This window comes from Pangasianodon hypophthalmus, chromosome 16, assembly GCF_027358585.1.
Source record: "Pangasianodon hypophthalmus isolate fPanHyp1 chromosome 16, fPanHyp1.pri, whole genome shotgun sequence".
NCBI lineage: Eukaryota > Metazoa > Chordata > Actinopteri > Siluriformes > Pangasiidae > Pangasianodon > Pangasianodon hypophthalmus.
Genome location: NC_069725.1, coordinates 5,200,563 through 5,222,370, shown reverse-complemented (window position 1 = coordinate 5,222,370; position 21,808 = coordinate 5,200,563). Strand labels below are relative to the sequence as shown.

Below are 21,808 nucleotides of genomic sequence, written 5' to 3'. Positions count from 1 at the left end.
CAGCGCGCTGATTGGTTTGCACGTGTTGTGGCTCTCGCTCTGATTGGTTACGCGCTTTTTTTCTGAAGCAAATCACAGCGCGAGGGCAGCGGATAGGTTTAAAGGTGCAGGAGAGACACAAGGCAGAAGGTGACGAGCAGCCCAGGTTGCCAGGTCCGCTGTTTTAACGCACTGTTTTGAAAGAAGTTTTCAAGTGAAAAAGCATGTTGGTGGGTGGTATTTTTTTTGGGTCCCCCAAAAGCAAATAATCAGAATTAAATCTAATCAATTATGGAAAATAAATTCTATGGTAAGCAAAGGGAAAATGTAAAAACAGACAGTGTATCAACAATACACAGCGCCATTTCTGTTTTATCATGTAAAGAGAAGACTGGGAGATTAATATGCGAAGTATTAGGAAATAAAATGCGTATCGCTTTTACAGTGTTCGAACTTTTTAGTCTAGTTCCAGGAGTTTTTGTGCCTCTTTTTGAGATGTATTTAGTTTGGAGATTTTGCTGTGACCTGGCAACCTAGCGAGCAGCCAATCCGCGCGTGACACCGCGAGCTCAGCTCTCTGGGAAACGTATTTCTAGTTTGGCCAGCTCTCTTCGTAGTGAAATGACACAAACAGGACATTTATGAACACAGAAATCGAATTCTAATGTTATAATAATATTACACTAGCTAAAAAAAAGCTTTCCCTATTTTTATTAAACACATTATTGGCGATGTTAGCAGTTAGACGTCAACACCGTTCACCACTCACGCGCTGCTCGACATGCAGGATATGAATCGTTTTATAACCCTGAAAAAACAAACTGAAGCTTTACATTGGCATGAATGCGAATTAGGATATCAAAATGCTTCAAGTGATATGACATTACACCTTTTTATAGCCTTGTGCACATGCGTCAACCACGTGATTTAAAAAGAACAGCGCACGAGCCAACAAAGCCCATCCCTGTACAATGACCTGACAATGGAGGACATTGAACATCAACATCACACACAACATGGATGTTCCTCTAGAAGCTTACTGTGTGCACAATCAGAGGTTTCCTGTGTTTGGATGAGTGTTTGGTCCTATTTTCAAACCTTAAACCAGTCCCAAGTGAAGAACAATCCAGCACAGTGGAACAATCATCTCATAGCTCAGTGTCCTTCTGGTCCCCTCTGTTTAGACAACTGTGTATTTCTAGAGAAATTACAATCCACCACATTGTTTTTAACCATTTAATTCAAATCAGGTCACATGAAACAAAACCATATCCTACACCATAATGCACATTTAAATGATCTACCAAACATATACATGAATATATTCAACAAAACGTGTCAAATTATCTAATCACGTTCGCAAATATCGACTGGGAAGAAAATATAAAGGCTTGCAAGTGTGTGGTAGTGGTGCACTTTATCTCATAGTGACTACGATCAGTACAAAACAGATCCGAAAATATCTCTAACTGAATATGGAATATATGGAATGTACATGGGAGTCCAAAAGTCTGAGCCGACATTGAAAATCTGGGATTTTAAAAGGTTTTAGAATTCTGAAATATTTAAAACCAAGAAAGTAAATGTTCAATAGCTTGAATATTTAATACCCAAGATTCTGCACTATTTCCAGGTCTCTGTTTAACTGTACGCAAGTGTGTGATATTGAGCATGTTAACTGCTTTGTCAGATTTTCCTCATGTCTAATCTCTTCATGTGATCAGACAACACTCTGATGGATTTGATCTAAAATGGAGCATAAGGTTTTGCACAAACTTGTGCACACTGTCAATAGGGGACGTACTAAATACTAAGAAACTCTTAAATTCATGTAAATATTTCAAAGATTCTCCTTTTCACTCAAGTTGTTGTCAGTAATATAAGTTGTAATAAAAACTGTTGTATTAAATTAGAAAAGAATGTGAAATAGAAGCATTTTCACTAGTGCTCTCAGACTTCCGTACCGCGCTGTATGTGTATATGCGTATATATTCTTTTATAAAAATAACAAATAACAAAATATAAAGGTGTACACGTGTGTGTTGTAGTGGTGCTCTGTACTCTTTAGCTCATAGTGACTCAGCTCTAGCTCAGCACTTCCCCTGAGATATGTTAAATAAATGCCATGTTGCCGGAAGCATGTCTTTTATACAAAATGCATCAATTACAACACATACGTCTTTCACAAGTGCTCACCATAAAGTTTGTGGACATCCACAATTTTGGGATTTACAGGGCGATTTTAACCTATTTTAATTTTAATTCCTTGATTGACTAAGTAAACATTATACTATAAATATACTACTTGAAGAGAAGAGAACATGGATCTAAATTAATAGTGGTGTGCAAATATATCCATATAATATTCAAAGTCATTATGGCCTTATGTTGCATTTACATATTGCTATAATGTCCATGTTAGTACAATAAATTAAGTTTGTAAATGTATGTATTTCTGTTTAAGGAGTTCAACATAAACCTGCCATTATTCACCTATTTACTTTTTCATGAACCTAAATATTTTACTTAAGTGGAAAGTCTGTCCTTAATTTAAACATCCATGAATTTTTTTTTCCAATGTAACTCATTAAACAAAAAACATGGTGGCTCATGGTTTCTCTCCTTTCAGACATTCAGGCCACGGTTTCCCAGAAGTGCTATGGCGTAAAAATAATAGTAAAATATAGTCACATGTAACTGAACTCCATTAGTTAGGATGCTTTTTAGCACTGAGGTGTTGGATATTTGCTATGCTGTGGAGATGTAGTCCGAGCTGTAACTGCAAAAATATTAGTGTTTAAGTAGATCAGACTAGCGCAGGGGTTCTCAAAATGTTTTGCAGCCAGAGACCCCTTTACCTGTAAAATATATTAAAAATAAATTCCATCCACCCTCTCAGCACACATTTATTTCATGAACAATGCCAGAATATTATGGTGCACATTTAAATAATAAGCATAATATCTGATTTAGATTATGTTCATGAAATAAATGTGGGCTGAGAGGGTGGGTGGAATTTATTTTAATTTATTATTATTACATATTTATTATAAATAAGTCAAGAACGAATATAACAACTTTGATAATGGGAATTTGTGGTTTGGTGCTTTATAATGTAGTGCAAACGCCACAGATTGGAAGTTAAGAGAGAAAACTATCATATCTCATCCCAAGAATAACACAGAGTAAATCTGTCTGTGTTTATGATAAATTCAGTTAAAAAAATCCCTGCCCCTAAAAATCCCTGTTGGAAATAATAAAAAGTATACCAGTATTCAGCATTTTCTCATATAAGGGTAGGTTAGTAAGGACGTTTTGGTATCAAATGCTACAGTGTCTATTAATTTTTTTAAAAACACGGAATATATTCTGATGTAACTATGCGTCAGCCAATCGGAGGCGATCTGGGACGAAGCATCTGCATTTGAATCAGTTTACTGGTCCCATGTTTATTCATTACCTGTTTATTTATTACTAATTAACTTTTAACTTTTGAAATATATTAAAATATACACACCTGTTTTTACTCATACTCATCTTTAAATATATAAAGACAACAAAGTGTAAAAAATATATATAATTCTAAGACCTCTTTAGTTTGTAATCATAGTAAAGTTACATGAAGGCCAGATTATATACATATATATATATAGATATATATATATATATATGCCAAATATACTGTATCTATTGGGTTTTCATGTGCTTATATTTTCTGTTGTTACACAGAGGTCATTTCTGTTTGAAATGAAAATGGAGGCTATGGAAATTTACCAGGTGTAAAGATTAAATATCATTGCAGTTTATTTCAGTGACTGCCAGGAATCTGACTCTGCAGCTTGGAACAACCTGAGCTTGGTTTTCATTTAAAAAAAAGAATCAACTTTGTCTATAAAAGTAGGGAAACTTCCTCATTCTCTCTGTATTTCAGAAAATGAACGATCTCAATGAGATGCTTCTTCATAGCGTGACTTCCTCAATGTCATCGTCGAGTGTCGTAATGGCCCTAACAGCTGGACCACTCTCGGAGACGTGCAGCGTGGTCCTTTTCAGCCTGTTGGGCGTCTCTGCGTCTCTTCTGCGTCCACTTGATGAAGATATTGTGCTGGGAGAACTCAGGAGCTCCATCTTGCTGGGTAACTCAGGTGGCACAGACAAGGCTGCAGACCCGAACAGCTGCTGCATGAGGTTGGACTTCTTCTCCTTCGCAAGCCCACTAAGGTCCATCCCTCCATTCTCGTCTCCTGATGCCTGGTCCACAGTCTGGCTCGGGCTCCGGTGTCCGAGACCTGCTCGAGGAGCGGGTTTACCAAATGATGGAGCATAGCTGCCAAAGGTGAGATCAAGATCCTGATTGGTTTTCTGTGATCTCAGAGCTCCGCCCATTTTCCCGGTCTTGGGTGTGCTCAGATACTCGTGAGGTTCTGCGAAGCCGAAGATGGAGGTGCTCTGATTCCGAGGAGGAGTGCGAGCGCTTCCTGTTTCATCATGGAAGAAGCCGGAGTCCTGTGCCTGAGCTTGCATGTCAATCTCACGCATTTTGGCCAAAAGGTGGTCTTTGCGTCTGCGTTCTTCTTCTGCACGCACCTGATTGGCCTGGATCTCCTCCTCGCTCAAGCGTGGCTCTTCATCTTTACCTTTCTCTTCCTCATTCTGCCACTCACTTCGCCGCTTCCTGTCCTCTTCATCTCGGTCCCACCCTGTCACAAGGGACAAATAAGGTATTTGAATATGCACACATGAACAGGCATGACATTGCTCTGTGGTTTATAAGGCACCCAGTGCCTATGTCTACATGCTAGAGAGCTGTTTGTTCTATTTCTACAGCTCTTGGTTATACTTTGGTACTTTCGTACCTGTGTATGTCAGTACATCCAGGTGGCAGTGTTAGACAACACTTCTATTCCAACAATTCTGAGCTGCATCATGGCAGCAAGTGATAAAATTAAAATATTTTAAAAGGAGGCTGTGAAATTTTCTATCAGAAGCTCATTTTCATCTTCTTGTCTATTTGAGATAAAAATACTTTATGAAACACCTGTACACCTGCTCATTCATGCAATTATCCAATTAACCAATCATGTGTCAGCAGCATGATGCATAAAATCATGCAGATACAGGTCAAAAGCTTCAGTTATTGTTCACATCAAATAGCAGAACAGAAACACATGGCATGGTTGTTGGTGACGGGTTGGTTTGAGTATTTCAGAAACCGCAGATCTCCTGGGGTTTTTACTGTCAGGTCTGTGAGTGGAAAGGCCTTGCTGATGAGAGACATCGGAGGAGAATGGCCAGACTTGTTCAAGCTGACAGGAAGGCTCTGGTAACTCAAATAACTTAACAGCTGTGGTGGGCAGAAAAATATGACACAATGTGTTAAACCTTGAGGTAGATGTGCTACAACAGCTGAAGACCACATCAGGATATAGTCCTATCAGCCGAAAGCAGGAATCTGAGGCTACATTAGGCACGAGATCATCAGAACTGTACGGTTGCCTGGTCTTTATACTCAAACCAGTCCGGTGTCCCTCTAATGTTTGACGTGGACATTATCTGAAAATCTTGACGTGTATCTGCATGATTTTATGCACTGCGCTACTGCCACATGATTAGTTGATTGGATAACTGCATGAATTAGCGGGTGCACTTGTGTTCCTATTAAAGTGGCCAGTGACTATAAGTGATAAGTATTGCCTTATTGGGGAAAGATTTGGGTTTATCAAGTTTCCACTGAAAATTTCACATACAATTAAAAATGTTTTCCTTTGTTTGGACTGACTTTCCCCATCACCTGCTTACAAAGGTGACACAACCCCAGGCAGAATTTACAGACTGATTAACAATGTCCATTTTCTGATATTCTTTTTGTCTCCAAAGTTAACAACATCCAAAGGAATAAAGCAACTGATTACGTGGTACTAGAAGAAACTCCCCTTTTAATGTGTTGTGTATTTAACATCCAATACAAACGTCATGCCATTTTCTACACTTAAACTACGAGAAGTTCTCGTGGGTTCATTTGTGCAATCATGCCACAACACTTAATGTATGCATTATTGCAGTGCTTTACAGCATTGCAGTAAATTTTTCCTATTGTTTTCCCTAACAGTTTAGATATCAACTAGAGACACACCAAAATTCTGGCCTTTAAGACATATTTCAGCTGAAAATGTTAGACACCATATCTGAAACGATGAAAAAATTCACCAATGGCAGTGCCAAAGTACAAAGTATAACTAAAAATATAGGCTAATAGATTTCATTGCCTTGGATGACTGACCGTTCGTTGTTGTCGATGATGAATGATGGATTTCGTAGGCTAAAAGAGCACACTGAGCCTCGTTACAATGCTGAGTCAACAATATTGTACAAATACACATCTACCAGAATTATGTAGTGTTACTGAAGCTGACATTATTGATCGTCTGGCTTCATTCCTCAGTTCTACTACTGAACAAAAAAGATCTTTTTTTCCGTCTTCAGCTTCAGGCCAGGAAATTTCATTTCAATAATTTAAATAACTGACATCATGAATATCAAAAAATCGTTCGTATCCTACTCGTGCTCCTGACCGCGTGCAAATTTGCACATGAGAAGACTAACTAATGTAAAACTCGACTTGATCGACCTCATATCACATATGAATTACTGCACGTTTATATCTGGAATTACAGTACAGCATTTAGTAGAAGCCCTTATCCAGAGCGACTTACAGAAGTGCTTTAGAGTCTCTAACAAAAACACATCCTCAAGCTTGTTCACTAGGTCAGGGACTAAGAGTACCATCAGTAACATTTAGTGAAAACTGGTCTTTTTATATTATTGACATTAATTAAAGAATATAAAAAACAAAGCATGCGAGCCAACACAAACCTTTACATTAAGACAAATCATTCAATTATGAAATGGCACTGTATAAATGGAAATGGCCGGTCTGTCTGCACATAGCTGTAAGCTGATGGAAGATTTATTATAAAATATTTTTATTGGCTTAGAAGTGAGTCAAAATAACTTCCACTTCTGTTTTTCAGGTTTTATACTTTTGTTCATTTCTTGCTTACAGCTCTCTGCGCAGCTGAACTTTCATAAAGTTTTGTGGGCGTCACCAAATGCAAGTCAGCTGTACTTTGCCCGCGCCCGGTAATTTATAGGTGATTGGCATCAACATACACATGCAAATATGAAGAAAATCAGCATTTCTGAAACCTTTGCAAATCCAGAGGAAATTTTCAGTTTAGTTATGCAAACATTTACACACAACTTTACTAAACGACTGATAAATGAGGCCCAATTTTGCCATAAAATTACTAGTTTGTTTTGCAGCCTCAAGGAACAAAGCACCAAATGTAACCAATAACCATATGTACCTTGGTTATGTCATGTAGCATATAAACATAATTAGAAATAGAAAAAATAAAAGTTATTCTGTAATATACTGCATGCTAAATGCAGGACAGTTTTTACGGAATTCAAGGACCAAATGTCTCATCAGATTTACAATATTAACCTCTAGGAAATAAAAATCTGCTCAGTGACTCACCATCTCTTTGCCTCGTCCCTTTCTCTTCATTCAGGTCGAACTCAAAATTTATTCTCTGCTTCTGCACCTTCTCTTTCTCTTTTTCAGTTTCTCTCTCTCTTTCCCTAAGTCTGTCTTTCTCTCTCTCCTGTTCCTCCATCTCCATCCCCCGTGCTCTTTCTTCCTCCTGCTCTCTTGCCGTCTCCTGAATCCTTTGCTCTTCTGCTTCCGTCTGTCTCTGCTCACTGCTGTGCCGCTCCTGACGGAATATTTGAAGAAAGAAAAAAATGAGTCAGAAAAATACATGGTGAGTTTTATGTGCAGAATAATGGCAGAAATCCTTCACTAATGTACGCAGTACTTTTAGCATGATTTCGCCGTACACTTGCAGACCTGTAACAGATTTTAAAAGCATCATTCTACAGAATCCTTTGTCCTTTGTCATAAAGATAAAGGGGAAAAAATGTGGCATCACACTCATAACATGTTTTGCTGCTGTGTATAGAAAATAAGGAAACTTTCAGAGCTCCAAATCAAGAGAATCACTGCAAATCAATGGAAGCGGGTGGTTTTTAAAACAGAGGACGCACACATGTCTGATATAGACAAATGTCACACCCATATGTGTTCCTTCTCCAAAATGTTGCCACAAAGTTGGAAATACACAACACTACAGAGTGTCTTTGTATGCTGTAGAGTTACAATTTCCCTTCACTGGAACTAAGTGGCCCAAAACTGGTCCAGCATGACAGTGCCCCTGTGCACAAAGCGAGCTCCATGAAGACTTGTTTTGTCAAGGTTGGAGTGGAAGAACTTGAGTGTCCTGCACAGAGCCCTGACCTCAACCCCACTGAACACCTTTGGGATAAACTGAAACGCTGATTGCACCCCAGACCTCCTTGACATTGCCTGACCTCTTCGTCAGTGCCTGATCTCACTAATGCTCTTGTGTCTGAATGAACACAAATCCCCGCAGCCACGCTCCAAAATCTAGTAAAAAGCCTTCCCAGAAGAGTTTAGGTTATTATAACAGCAAAAGGAGGACTAAATCTGGGAAGGGATGTTCAGCAAGCACATATGGGTGTGATGGTCAGGGGTCCACAAACTTTTGGCCATATAGTGTATATCTCAGTGTGTCTGTTTCATCTCTTGATCTGGCTTCCTGTTTAATTCTTAGTCTCTCCTCATAGGTAAGGACAAATCAGAGGACTTTTCTAAAAGCAGCTCAGAACATTCTGCGAGTCTGACTGGTGCTGATATGTTTAAGTTTTAGATGCCAGTCATGTTCATTACTGCTTCTGTGATTGGCAGTTGGTGTGGCCATTTGGAGAAGCCATGTGTCTGGCAGGGACAAGTGAAGAGTGCACTCCAATAAACTTTGAGATATTTTTTTTCCATGCAAAAATCAATATCATGAGGATTCTGATCATTCAACCACACGACACTCATTTAACTGCCTCACACCAAAAGGTTCAGAAAATCCGTTTTGATAAGCTCCAAGCCTGGAAGTTTGCGTCCAATTCTAAAATTTTGTCAGAAAGAGCAAATCTGGGATAAACTCAACTGCAGTGAGGCTAAAACGTCCATTCAATCCTTTCAGTAGCTGGAAGAAAGGCTGTGATTTATTGACATGGTGCGCCAGTCAGTGATTAAGTAAGAGATAAACTGCATGTGTAATCTAAATGTACGCTAAGTAAGGAATAAAACGTCATGGGGCATGCTGATATAGAAAAATGGAGACTCCTGGAGACAAGGGAGACTCCTTCCATAAATGTTATTTAAACGTCTTCTTCCAGAAAACCTCACCATATCAACAATTATATGTTTTTCTGTGTTAAATACCAACATGTTATTTAATCGGTTTATTGTTAGGTTTAGAATATGCTGTACCTGTGTCACTGTGAATGAACTGCTACTATAAAAACTCTAATTAGAACAAGCACATTAATATAAACCTGTAATATAAACCTGCAGCCAGAAATAATGTCAGAGCTGCCATTTAGAAAGCAGCACTGGAGAATAACAAGACCATCTTCATCCTGGGATTATCCCTAATCCTGAGCTATCTTTAACTCAGGGCTCTGTTTCATGCAGCAGCATGAATGAATTAACAAGTCTACTGGTCAAATTGTTGAATAAATCAGGCTGCAGGTTTGTACGTTGCACATACTTTCAGCTGAAAAACTCACACTGTGAATATTTTTGCTTAAAAAGAAAGAAGAAAAACAAAACAAAGCAAAAAAAAAAAAAACCAAATGTACTAGTATTATTGAAGTGCATAAAACTTTTTGTTTATGTTTGGGGTAAATTAGAGTTGCATGACGGGAAGTAGCAAGGCAAGCACTTGGATAAATTCTTTATCCCATGATTCTGACTCAGAGCAGGCCGCTGGACGTGTGATTCAACAGTGAGTGTTAAAAAAAGAAAAAAAAAATAAATAAATAAATCTTAGGAAAAAATTTAAAAAAAATATTTTGCTGAATTTCCACAAAATGTCTCATTATGTTAAAACTACCAACTATTGGGAAACAATTATGTACCATCTTAAGATTACATATTAACATTTTGCAAAAATGGATGCAGGAGTTAAATGTAAATGTAGAAGAAAAGAAGTGGGAGTAGTTTTGCATCTCACTGGAAGCTCTCACAATAATCAGTATTTGGCTGAGCTTTTAATACGTTACACCCCAAAACGTGATCTTTTCACTGTCCCTCAGACTCGTTTATGTCTTATGGGAGATACAGCATTTTCATCTTATGCTCCAAAACTGTGGAACTCACTACCATCTGATCTTAGAGAAGCCCAGTCCTTTAATGTATTTAAATCTTCTCTCAAAACTTACTTCTTTAGGAAAGCTTTTACTTGATGAATTTGTTTTTTTATTATTCAATTATTATTATTACTATTATTGTTATTATTATTTTGAACAGTATTTTATTATTAACTGTTCTTGAGACATGCTTATATACTCTGTTTTTATGCTATGTACTTCTGGTTCTATTTTCTTTTCCTGTGTAAAGCGCTTTGAGAGGTTTTAAAGGCGCTATATAAAATAAAGTTTATTATTATTATTATTCATTATTGTTCACAAAAAAAAGTAGAATATCCAGCAACTCACAACACTGACCTTTAAAACCTATAGAACAAACCTTAATCTTTTTAAAACCTACAGATCTGGAATATAGCTCGTGCAAAGAAGCTGTTAGAAATCTGTTTCTCCATACTGTATTCTATTCCTCAATATGTCTTTTTTTTTTTTTTTTTTTTAATTGTGGTCAGAAGTTAGAACTCATAAATATCTTATGATCTTTGTTACAGGTTGGCCACAAAGAATTGAATTTAACATGATCAGGAGCTTCTTTGGTTTAAAGGTTGTACACCTGACCCCACACTCACCCGACCAAGGGACAATTCGACAAAGCGATACTGGAATTGAGATTTTCTCAATTCTATGCAAATTAGGTATGACACAGTAAAGCAACAAATCTAAACAACCGTCTCGAATCAGTCCTATGGTGCATGTGGTCAGATGTTGCTTCAGTTCCTCACTCACAACTTTAGTTCCGACCTGCATAACTGTTTCAAAGAAAAACTCTTAACCATGGTCTCATCTTATCATGTCATATGCACCCTTTCGTCAAAGGTGTATAAAGACTTTATGAAGAAAAATAAAGCTTGGAACAAGGTAGCAAAGATCATTGGTGCCTTGGGTGAGTTTATGTAACTAGTACAGTTAGCCTGCTTTGCTAATCTGCCAATGAAGCTAGGTGGTAGCAACAGGAAATGGGGTTGCTTCTCTGCAAATGCTAGTGGGGCATTACACGTCATCGAAGAAAACACAAATGGAGCGATGTACTGGGATATATTAGAACAGAATTTAATCTCATTTGCATGAAACTGAATCTGGGAAGAAGATGGATGTTTCAACAACCTCAAACATACAGCCAAAATAACTCAAGACTGCTTTATTAAAAGAAGAATGATTTTTGAAATGGGACCCTCGTAACATTCGGTAACTGTAGACCATTTGCCAAGAGGAATGGGTCAAAATTGAACCACAATGCTGCAAAAAAGCTAATTATGCTGTGCTCGTGGTGCCTTGTGAGTGTTAATTTGCAAGTTGTAATGATGTCATTTCCCACCACAGCACGTTCAACATGCTAAGTGGGGAGAAAAAAAAAAAAAAAAAAAAAAAAAACAAATGGACGCCTCCTCAAAATGTCTTTTGTTTGCTCTGTCAGAGCACGTAAAGCTCATAAAAAGCTACTTTAACTGCATTTTTACAGTTACAGGCCTACAGTGGTTATTGGTACTGGTCTACTATAGTGAACTTCAAACATTCCTGCAACATTTTGGGCTGAAATTGCAGCAAACAACAGTGAGTAGCAATAGCAACAAGTTAGCTAATGTTAAAGATAACGTGAGTGATGATTACCTTCTCAAAACAGTGGTCAGTCTTATAGATTTAATCAAGTACTGTGTCTGTATATTTACTCTAAAAGCAATACTGCTATAAACTATATTTGCTCTAAAAGCAATACTGCTATAAACTCGTTTAAAAGTAGAGAAGTCACTTTATACTGTTCACAGTGTGAGCAGCCATGCTGATTTGATGTCACGCCGTAAACAGGGGAGGAACTGGTAGTTGAGTAGACTGCCAGAAGTTGACGAGGGGGCGATTTCGGTGGCTTTTACCAGTTATAGACGAGGAATTACAAGTTGCAACTTTGTATTGAACACAGCATTACTTCTTACCATAGACATCTCAAAGGTAGAAATAACCGGGAAGTGTGAAAGCTAGAAAGGCTGAAAGTTTCATATAAATGAATAAGTGTTAAATCTAGGCCCATCATAAACTCTGCTTCAGAGAAAGAGACTTGCCTTCAGAGACAGGTAGTCATCCGTCTGGTCATCGCAGGAAAACTCACTGCCATTAGTGACAGCAGGAGGAGGAGAGGGGAAGTCTGGAGAGAGCTTCCTGTCTTCAGTCTGCACTGCTTTACTGCTGCTTCTACTGGCACCTGAAGATACAAAGAAGATACAAACTGTGGAAAGTGTACGATTATAGACTAATCCATTACACCATTTTCCCAAATCCTCTCACATATGCTACCTTAAAAACATTGATGTTAAAATGCTAATCCTGCTACCATAATATATCTAATAGTATGACAGCATTTGTACAATGCTAACTGGTCACTATTTGTTTTCATTCATTCTTAGCTAACTGATTAAAAAATACAATTTACCAAGCAACTCCAGACTCTACCTTTCCTCCTGGTGGAATCTTCTAAATCTTTCTTTGAAGCCCCTCTCAGCATTCGATTAGCGTAAATGTTCCTAGTGTCCAGCTCCCGTTCTCTCTCCTAAAAAAACATTACAGACAATTATAAACCAAGCAGAGGCAATAAAATATCAACGTGGATAACAACGACGTTTGCGTATGTGCCAAGGACCAGCTATTTTCTGCATGTTTAGGTACCTTTAGTTTGGCACTTAGCTTGCCCATTTCCTCTCGTAGTGTTTGGATTTCCTGTAGGGCATCATGGGTTTTCTTCCGCTCGCTCACCAACTGCCTCTGAAAGCTCCCTGTACTCAACTCCATGTTCTTCTCCAATTCCTGAGAGCAGACACACGCCACACACACGGCATGAATGCAGACTAATTGAAAGAACTAATAAACTAATAACTAAACACATTATAGCACAGGGGTTCCAATACTAGGGGTCGCGACCCTTAATTTACAAATGAGTTTGCGAGAGAAACTCACAATCTCCTCTTTTGTTTCCTTCATTTTTTTTTTTTTTTTTTTTACAAATATTGTGAAATGTAACTGGGAGTCTAATTCAGACCAGCCACGTTTATATTAAGAGTGTATATTATTTTAGTCTACCTCCACTAAACAAACTAGCAAGCACAGTGTCTCAAATCACATACATCTGTACTATTCTAGACCATTATTGAGCACTAACTCTAACCTGTTTTCCTATTACAGTTAGTGTTTGAATTTTACAAACCTCTTTTTAGATTAATACTTTTGAATGAAAGGTCAGAATTTTCGACCATGACAACAATCACGATGACAGTGCAAAGTTTTATGAGAGACAGAGCTCGTCAGTGTGTTTAACATCGCTGTGCTTAAAATCGCTAAACATTTTACAGTTTGACTTGGAAACCTGACGGACAATGATGTTTTGGCTCTGATGTGCCATCTAGTGGATGTCGTATTTAATGTAGATCCTCCGGCTGTACGTAAGATAAACAGTGAGTGCGTGAGCAATGCCGCTCACGTTACCGCTGCTTCTGCACGTGCCAAGTGCAAAACAGACCCCAATGCTTTACAGCGGGCCGTATTACATCACTCCGGCATGGATTATTTTCCTATATCACGTTTCCTACTAGACTGGTGAGTCAGTGCAAGGAATATTCATTTGTTTTTTAGCCACTTATGTTACACATACGTACTGTATGTTACTGACATAACAGAATGTCCAAATTTTACAGTAGTCCTTTATTATAAATGTGGAATTTAAAAATGTCAGGTGGTCAAGGCTTGGGGTTACAGAAAATTCATAATGTCCATCTGGGGTCATTGGGGTCATTCTATAACCACTATTATAGCAACTATAGCATATTTGTGTAAAAAGAGCAACAAATAGTTGGACGTCTGTGCAGTATGCTGAATATATACACTGTATGCATGTAAATATGCATGAGTGCTTATGTTTTCACCTTCACTCGGCGCTCACTTTCCTGTGCTTTGACCTGTGCGTGTGCGAGCTTGCGTGCCAGCTCGTCTCTTTCTCCGAGACGCTGGTCGTCTGCGAGCTGCTGCAGTTTGTGCAGCTGGTCTCGGCAGCGCTGGAGCTGCGAATCTGCCTCCGTGCAGCGGCGCTCAGCCATACGCTCCTTCTCTTGACTGCGCCGCAGCCTCTCTCGTAAAGTGTGCGTCTCGTTGTTGTGGCGCGAGATGAGCTGTGAGATCTCGCTCTCCGTGTCGCTGTAGCGGTGTAGGGCCTTCTCGTGGCGCAGCTGAAGCTGCTTGAGTAGACGGTTTTCTCGCTGTAGCTCGTCGGTGCGCAGCTGCAGCTCAGCCAGTGCGTTCTTTAACTCGCTGATCTTCAGCAGGCGGGCAGACAGCAGCCGCTTGGTGACCAGGTCCAGGTCTTTAGGAGGAGCATCTTTACCGAGGCTCTGAGAGCGCAGACCGCCGGAGCGCTGCTGAGGGGGTAGGGAAAGGGGACCCGGACGCCGAGGTACACCCTTACGCTCTCCTGCAGAGAAGAATTTCAGATGTAAGACAATTCACAGAATGATTACACAAATAACCAGTTGTTTTCCTAAATAATGAGCTTGTATTGTCTTTTCTTACATATTTCACATTCTTACAAGGCTATATTCTTCCACATGTACAAGTCACAATAAATCACATATTCATAGTAATTGAGTAATGTTTAAACATCGAGAGAACAAATATATAAAACTATTTATAATACACAGCACACCGTCATAAGAAGCATGAGGTGTGACTCAACGTGTACAAAATAGCAGTAAGGGGAATACCAAGAACAGACCGGGAAACATATACATACATTATATATATATATATATATATATATATATATATATATATATATATATATATATATATATATATATAATTTTATGCTGTCTTTGTGCCATCTGTTGGCCATTTGTGGCAATGTATGCTGAACCGAATAATGTGTAACAGTCTCAAATCAGCCGTTGGTCTTTCTAAAAAATAAGAAGGCACATTCACACTTTTGAATACCATCTTCTTAAACTCTTAGACTGCAGTATGCATGTGTACTTACCTTCTGTTTTTCAGATACACGCTGTATCTTTTGGCCTTAGGGGAATAGTTCGCTAAAAATTAAAATTTTCCCACTTACTCCAAATGTCGACAATCATTCAGGCAAGTCTGCTGTGAGATGTTTGCTTCTTTAGCTTTGTACTGGAGCTGCGAGACTAATTTTAAATATTATTTCACTCAAAATACTTTTCTGGGCACTATGATAATTTATTACGATACTGATGATTATGACATGACACACTTTTTGTCATGTTTTTGTCATGACACACTTTTCTGAGATATTGCCGGTATCATGATAGCTTTTTCTAACTACAACCTCTTATTGGAAGCATCTGATTTAAAGTTAAAATTTTATACTGAACCTTTAAAATTGTAAAATTTATTTATTTATTATTAATTTTTAAATCATTTCCAGTTTAAAGTAATTTATTTTTGTAGACAGTATAGACATAAGTTTCACAGTTTTGGTTTTTTTTTGGCAACACTACTGTTTTGCTGTCATTGTATATCCTAATAAATATCGTGCATCATATGAGTATCGTGATATGAAATCTTTGTTATATCGCTCAGCCCTAGTCCTCACCTTCATATATTTGTCTGTAACATCAATAATAATAATAGTAACATTAATTACAAATAATACATTTCTGTAAAATAAAAGTAATCATCAGTATTTCAATATTTATTTATAATTTAAGTTTAAATAATATCATTTGCAGCTTTCCAGTACAATTCTCTTTCACAGTTTTAGGGGGCGGGATGATACGAAACTGCATGAAGTTTAAAAAGAGAGAAAATAAAAACTTTTGTATTTAGAGTAATAAGAAAAATTTTTGCCATAAATAATCTTTTACAGTTCAAGGTAAAGGTGCCAGATGTTTCTTCACTGAAATCATGTCAGATGTTTTAGTTTATATATATGCTGTATATGTGATACGTACTGTGTGTGTGTGTGTGTGTGTGTGTGTGTGTGTGTGTGTACACATGGTCGTACCTGTTGAGTGTATTGAGGCTCTCTGTGTCTTCGCTCCTCTGTGTGGTGATGGAGAAGGAGACCGCGGTGAGAAGGACCTGTCAGACAGCGAGGCGTTCTCGTAATCGTCTGAGTAGGACGAGACACTGCTGTGGTCTCCATCAGAGATCCGATCTTTATCGGGATCCCTGTTCCGCTCTCGTGTCCTGGTCCGGGCTCGATTCCCTGTCGAGCTCTCGTTATCCTCACGGAGTTTCCCGTTCCGTTTTCCTGACAAAGCCGAGTCTTTCGAGTCACTGTAGCGGGACGCTCGGACACTCTGTTCCGATTCCCTCATACGGTTATCCTCAACGTCATAAGAATCCATCGCTGTCCGAGCTACACTGAAACAGAGAGTTTAATCAGACGCTGAGTGCACATGCTCATCCTGGCACAAATACACATTACCTTCACTAATACTGGACTTTTGAATGTTAACAATATAACCATGTCTAACTTCACTCTTTATTACAGCAAAAAGTATATAATAAAAAGTCTATATTTATATTACCAACTGTTTATTGTTGAATCATTGATGACTAACAGGTTTTTTTTTTTTACATTTCCTTTTCACTAAATAGAAGATTTTGAATTTGAACAATAACATAACACTTTGTTAGCAAACCAAAAGTTCCTGAAACCTGTTATGTATTGATAAAATATCTTTCAGGTATAAATGTGCTATTTTTTCCTTTATACTGCAGCGCTGTTGAATTCTCGATTCTGATTGGTTGAAAGGTGTGGATTCACTTTCTACAACAGCAGCTCTGAGTACTTTCAGCTACAAGGTTTATAATAATAATAATAATAATAATAATATGTTATAATACGTTATATTTTCTATAGTAACAACTTCCACAGGGACTTGTATTTTCAGAAGCGCCACATAAACGTTTTTTTTTTTAATATGTGTGTAATTGTAGATATGGTGACATTTTCTGTAACATTTATTTAGCATTTTAGGAAGGAGTCTCCAGTGTCAGAGCTTTGTAACAGTCAGAAGTAAATCTTAAATACTTTAAACACTGTAAATTTTACACACTTTGACACTATTGAGATGGCTTTGTGGTTTTTCAGTAACACAAAAAGCTGTGATTTTTTTGTCTTATTAACTTTGAGAGAGAAAAGAGAGAAAGTGAGGAGCAACTGTTTGTAGCTGCTATAATGTGCACACTCCACAACTTTAAACATAACTATAAAGGAATAAAATGGAGAATGTGTCATTCTTTAATTAATAAAGCTTATAATCAATGGCAAATTGCTATGGTATGAGCAGTAATACACTTTGGAACACGGTGTTATTGAAAAATAATCAATTTCGGGGTCCGCAGCACCTCCGTTCCTTTTTTTTTCTTACATGTTGCCCATGGTTACCCTGCCCTCTAAATAATCCCACAATTCACTGCTGCTTCGTGCCCAAATTATTTCAACCTACTCTCAAATGCACCACACACACTCAATAATTGTCTCATGTCACCTTGACAACAGTTGGGCTCACTGCACGAGAGGTGTATGTATAATTGTATGTCTATGTCTTTTTTTCTTCGTACACCCACATCTGGCCTACTCAAGACAGAATCGTGACGCACATAACCGCTACACACACGCTCACGCGAGGATTTATCCAGCAATCTACTTTACAATATCAACCGCAACACTAGCAAAGATTATTTCTTTCCTCTTCCACTGATAAATCCATTAACTCCTTGGCCTTGACATTACAGACTTCACACACACCTCTTGTACCTGACTGGAAATGTTTAGGATCATGTCAGAGTGCCATCTCAGTCAGCGCGGTAGTGTGACGAAACATTAAACATCACGGCGCTCCACAGACGTGAAACATCTGGATTGCAGAATGCTCAGTGACAAGTTTGGGTTTGCAGGCCAATTTCTGACTCACGCACGTGCCTAGAACATTGCAGAGTGTATCGGGAATAGAGATGCACAAACACAGAGAGAATGAGGCTGCCGGGAGACGAGATCTTAAAGGAATACTCCCGCGCTTTCATAACCTCATCTCTTCTGAATTTCAACCGTTCTCACTGTACTGAGAAAAGAACAGATTTTTTTTAATCAAGACCTGTTTATAATGGAAGTCTAAGGGCAGTTGTTCAATTCCTTCAAGAATGAAATGTTCCGAATGTGCCACTGCATAACACACATTCAAAACTACAACACTGGGTTACACTTCTGCATTGAAACGTATTTGCTCTGCGACACAGAGAGGGGGTTCATGGGTAAGTGTGGCGCACAATTACGGACTTGCATTCCATCATCCGAGACCCTGCGCATTGTGCGTATCCTCAGTACTTTGCGTCAACCAGGCTTATACAGGTTTATCTGCGTTGTCAGTTTCTCAGGATGGTGTCTTTAATAAAATGTCTCCTCTATGATAAAACTCTTACATCAGACTGCTTTAAATGAACAGCAACAGCGAGTAGATCAGGTCCCCCCCCCCACGCATTTCATGCTGGTGTCACATGATATGATCACATTATTCTATAACAGATTTATTTACAGATAACAACAATACAATTAATGTGGTATATGTGAGTATAAAGTGCAGGGCTTACTGCTATACAGACTTTAGCTGTCATGATAATGGCCAGTTTAATCAGCCTGCAGGATTAGTTTCTTTTTTTCTTCTAAACACACTCACAGTAACGACACAATATATGTGATGTAGGCAAACCAGAGCAACTCAATTTTTTTAAAAATAGATCATGCAAGGTTTCCATCCAGCCCTTCTCAAAACAAGGACAGCTTGCACAACTGCGTTGTTTTCTATTTATTATACCGACAGAGAAACACACAACTCTCCTTTGTTTTCGCTCTTTTTTCTCGTTTTTGTGTAAATTTCAGGTTTGGTTCACGTGACGCTGTTCACTAGTGTTCTCACATAAATGAAGGTGAACCTGTGCGAGTGTTCACACCCGTACCTTGACGTGCTTGACTGAGACAGACATGAGACAGCGTATTAACCAAAGCTACTGCATGTAGTTATATTTCTAACACTGGAGCAATGAAGAAAATAATTCAGATTATTTACTACTTCCAGAAGATTTTGCGGTATCCATACAGCATCACAGAACCCAATGTGGGGGAATTAAATTATAAATGAAGCTGTCTGCTTATTCAGATAAATGGTTACTGACGTTCCTACCAACGTCCTAGACTTCCATTACAGCCTAAGTTGTAATGTAAAGTCTTACGCAAACTTTTCTGTTTGTTTCTCAGTACAGTGTGGAAATTTGAGATGTGATATACATACATATATATATATATATATATATATATATATATAAGAGGTTAGGCTGAAACCCTCTGGAGTATTCCTTTAATACAGAGGGTTATGGTGCTTGTTATAATTCTCAGCCCTGGCTCACACTGAACAGTTTGTGCTTTCCTTGTTGTAACATGCCTGAGTCAGCTTATCAGTTGCTCATCAAGGGGTTTTCGAAGACAATCTGTGGGAAAACTGGGAAAGACAGAGAGAAACACATCGACATGAAGAGGTTTGGGACAGAGCAGCGTATTTATCTCTGTTATTTGGCCCTTTCTCTTCAGACTCTAGTCATAAATCCCTCTGATGAGTACAAGAGCTTCTGTTCATGACAGACTAAACCTGGTGACACTGGATACAGCCTTGTTTGGCAAGTAATGACAAATAAAGCTGGCAGGGTTGAACTGAACTGGACTGAAGTGTCCTGTCTGACTGCAGGAGTTATATATTAGATAGTTATATGTGTTTATTTATATATATTTATTTATAGTTATATATATCTAACACTTCATTTAGATGGCTGTTGATCAGGCAGATTCACTCCTAATAAGCTACAGGTGTCAAAAAACGAAAAAAAAGCTCCCACTGTTGTTTTTTTTTTAAATTACAGGATAGACTAAGTGATATGAGGAGATACTGTTATATTAACGAATACTAGCAAGCTAATAACATTGACAAAGAAGCAAGCTAATCTTGCTAACCGGCTAGTCGGCTCTCTTTTGTTGTGAGCTAACTTAGCCTCTGGACTTCATTCTGCTGTTGCTAAAATGTAGGAACATCTTGCTATAAAACAAAAAAATAATTATTTCCATAAATATTTACCGGTTTCTTCAGGAATCCGTGTGTATTTCCCCCAGTACGTGGATGATACACAGAGCTAATCAGCCTGCTAGCTTGGATTATTTTTAAACGCGTCTAGCTTAACCGAAGCTTCTCTCAAACTGAAGAAGAAAAAAAAACACACAGCTCGGAGGCGGTAATTTATCTCCTAACTAAACTGAGACCTTACATTAACACCTACTGAATGTCAGTCAGTGTGACAGCAGCCTCACTTCAGCGGGATCTATCACTAAACCGAGAAAAGTGGGAGAGAGATATTTATAAAGCTCCCACGCGCTGCCTTCTGCTGTAACGGTGGCATAGTGACGCCTTGCCATGGCAACCGCAGTTTGTTGCACGCGCGCACCGGCGACAACAACAATTCAAAATGGAGCAGTTATAATAATAATAATAATAATAATAATAATAATAATAATAATAATATATAAATCAACTTAATCACTTAGAAATATGCTTATTAGTATCATTAATAATAATAACAATAATAATCATCATCATAATGTTATCGCTTTAATAATACCAGTATGGTTATTTACATGTCTTATTACTTACTATTTAATTATTTAATAATAATAATAATAATAATAATAAGGATATTTTATATATATATATATATATATATATATATATATATATATATATATATATATATATATATATATATATATATTATATTATATTGTATTGTATTGCATTGTATTATATATTCAAATATATTAATGAAATATTAATTAGTATCCTATAATATTAAACAATGACGATGATTATTATTATTATTATTATTAATCATCATAATGTTATCGCTTTAATAATAACAGTATGTTTATTTAAATGTCTTATTATTTAACAATAATAATAATAATAATAATAATAATAATAATAATAATAAACAACGATGATGATGATTATTGTTGTTGTTGTTGTTATTATAAATACTTCTAGTTTCCAAATATTGATCTAGGCTTGTGACTTGATGACAGTGCTGGGATTTGCGACTCGTATGGTTGCTCTGATTCTTGTAAACAAACTCCTGCAGGTTTTGATTGGTTTAATTCCTCCTTCAGAGCAGGCCTTCACAAGCATTTCGACCAGCTACCGAGACTGGGTTTGTGTTAGCATGTAGCGTACATAAAAAATATTATTATTATTATTATTATTATTATTATTAATTAATTAATTAATTTATTTATTTATTTAGGGTCTGAAGGTAAAGGTTATTACAGCTTTGCGACTACACCAGAATACATTTCCCAGCATGCATCTGGTCAGGCGGGTCATTTGGGTCAGTGAGTGGTGAATGGCTGAGGAGTGCAGCGGCAGCATTGCGTTAATATGGT

At 37.7% G+C, this 21,808-nt stretch overlaps 1 protein-coding gene across 3 annotated transcripts; it reads right to left on the bottom strand.

Moving 5' to 3' along the window:
* Positions 1 to 1,201: 1,201 nt before the first annotated feature.
* On the bottom strand, positions 1,202 to 20,779 carry lca5 (lebercilin LCA5). Of its 3 annotated transcripts, XM_026944912.3 has the most exons (9): positions 20,454 to 20,779; positions 19,770 to 19,826; positions 16,328 to 16,684; positions 14,232 to 14,773; positions 12,982 to 13,119; positions 12,769 to 12,865; positions 12,381 to 12,520; positions 7,520 to 7,757; positions 1,202 to 4,679 (listed from the first exon to the last, which is right to left on the bottom strand). In XM_026944912.3, the coding sequence occupies exons 3-9, from the start codon at positions 16,671 to 16,673 to the stop codon at positions 3,940 to 3,942; spliced, it is 2,241 nt and encodes a 746-aa protein (XP_026800713.3). In that variant the 5' UTR covers positions 16,674 to 16,684; positions 19,770 to 19,826; positions 20,454 to 20,779; the 3' UTR covers positions 1,202 to 3,939. The 3 variants fall into 3 exon arrangements, with proteins under 3 accessions (XP_026800713.3, XP_026800715.3, XP_026800716.3); XM_026944914.3 differs by lacking the exon at positions 19,770 to 19,826 and having other exon boundaries at positions 16,328 to 16,689; XM_026944915.3 differs by lacking the exon at positions 19,770 to 19,826.
* Positions 20,780 to 21,808: the final 1,029 nt, after the last annotated feature.

Excerpts from the sequence above, each read along its gene's own strand:
- lca5 (XM_026944912.3), bottom strand. The coding sequence starts at position 16,673 with ATGGATTCTTATGACGTTGAGGATAACCGTATGAGGGAATCGGAACAG. Across the intron at positions 13,120-14,231 it reads AAAGTGAGCGCCGAGTGAAG|GAATTGGAGAAGAACATGGA; the intron begins GTGAAAACATAA and ends GTCTGCTCTCAG. Across the intron at positions 7,758-12,380 it reads ATGACTACCTGTCTCTGAAG|GAGCGGCACAGCAGTGAGCA; the intron begins GCAAGTCTCTTT and ends ATATTCCGTCAG.